At 55.2% G+C, this 1,348-nt stretch overlaps 1 protein-coding gene across 1 annotated transcript in view; it reads right to left on the bottom strand.

Moving 5' to 3' along the window:
- The window catches only part of YLPM1 (YLP motif containing 1), a 29,021-nt gene that overhangs the window by 12,178 nt on the left and 15,495 nt on the right, over nucleotides 1-1,348 (bottom strand). Inside the window, exons 9-14 of the mRNA XM_018574849.1 lie at nucleotides 1,224-1,345; nucleotides 1,025-1,124; nucleotides 880-977; nucleotides 670-806; nucleotides 527-589; nucleotides 13-148 (exon numbers count right to left, since the gene is read on the bottom strand). Coding sequence (XP_018430351.1) covers nucleotides 13-148; nucleotides 527-589; nucleotides 670-806; nucleotides 880-977; nucleotides 1,025-1,124; nucleotides 1,224-1,345 — 656 coding nt within the window. The remainder of the gene's footprint in view (nucleotides 1-12; nucleotides 149-526; nucleotides 590-669; nucleotides 807-879; nucleotides 978-1,024; nucleotides 1,125-1,223; nucleotides 1,346-1,348) is intronic.

Raw genomic sequence — 1,348 nt, forward strand, 5'->3', positions numbered from 1 at the left:
CCCCCCCCCCACCTTCCCATCCATTTACCTTTCTTTTCACTTTTTTCCCAGATTCCGGATCTTTATCAACCTTCTCCACCTCCGTGATGAAATAATCATCAAGACTCAAGACTCTGGGGGCGGATCCGCCATATTCCACCTCTTTGTCCTGGGTGACAACAAAGTAAGAAGGGTTTCTGTGCTGTTATGGCCATTGGGCTGCCCTGGTATATAACAAAGGGTCTTCCTGACCTGAGAATGTCCTACAGTCAAGTCAGTAGATTGTACAGCCATTGATGACCAGTAAGAGCCTCCCCCCCTGCCGGGCAGGACCCCCAGTGAGGGGAGCCTCCCCCCCTGCCAGGCAGGACCCCACCCTGCTGGCAGCACCCCCAGTGATAGGAGCCTCCCCCTGCTGGCAGCACCCCCAGTGATAGGAGCCTCCCCCCTGCTGGCAGCACCCCCAGTGATAGGAGCCTCCCCCTGCCGGGCAGGACTCCCAGTGATAGGAGCCTCCCCCCTGCTGGCAGGTCACATGAACACTCACCCGTATGAGTTTGGCGACGTGAGTTTTCCCACTTCCAGGAAGTCCTCTCATGATGACCACGATCTGTAAGAGAATTTCTCCTCATTAAATGGAAAAGATCCAAAAGCAGCGGAGGAAGAATATGGAGATAAAAGGCGACATACGCGGTCTGGCCGACTGTCTCGTCCGGGCCTCTTAAGGAGATCATCCACATTTTTGGTCTCTGGCTTCTTCTCTGGCGGGGGGGCCGACATGGGAGGGGCCAAGACAGATCGGTCCTCTGGGTAACTCCTACGACTTCCTGCCAAGACAGAAACAGTCCATTTCCTGCTCCTCATAACAAAACATTGGCCCCATGCGTCAGTCCTCCTTACCTCCATACGATGGTGGGGGCACCTCATACCCCGACCGATCCGCCTTCCGATCAGAGGCGCCGCGCCGGCTGGAGCTCTCCTTGTCCCGGTACGAAGACCTAGAAAGATATAAAGATGGATTGTGAGATTCCCGTCTTCAAAGCACTCACCTTTCTGGTACGGGAGAATTCCACCTCTGTCCGGCTCAGGAAGGAGCATAACCCGCTCGCCATAGGGAGTCTGCTCCACTTTTCCAATAGCAAGATCTAGGACAATACCACAACATTAGTCCAGGGGACGGTAAGGGGCGGAGCTTCGTGCAGCAGACAGCGTGTACAGAGGATGGTCACGGGGTAACCTCTCACCTCGGCCATGAGCGTAGTCCACAGTTTGCTGAATTCCAGATAGTTTGGAACCCACAGGAGGGCCAGAATTGGGCCCCCTTCTATCTTCTTCCCAAAGACCACTGAAAGGGGCACCAACGGCTCTA

This window comes from Nanorana parkeri, unplaced genomic scaffold (assembly GCF_000935625.1).
Source record: "Nanorana parkeri isolate BGI_ZX_2015 unplaced genomic scaffold, ASM93562v1 scaffold3287, whole genome shotgun sequence".
Classification (NCBI taxonomy): Eukaryota; Metazoa; Chordata; class Amphibia; order Anura; family Dicroglossidae; genus Nanorana; species Nanorana parkeri.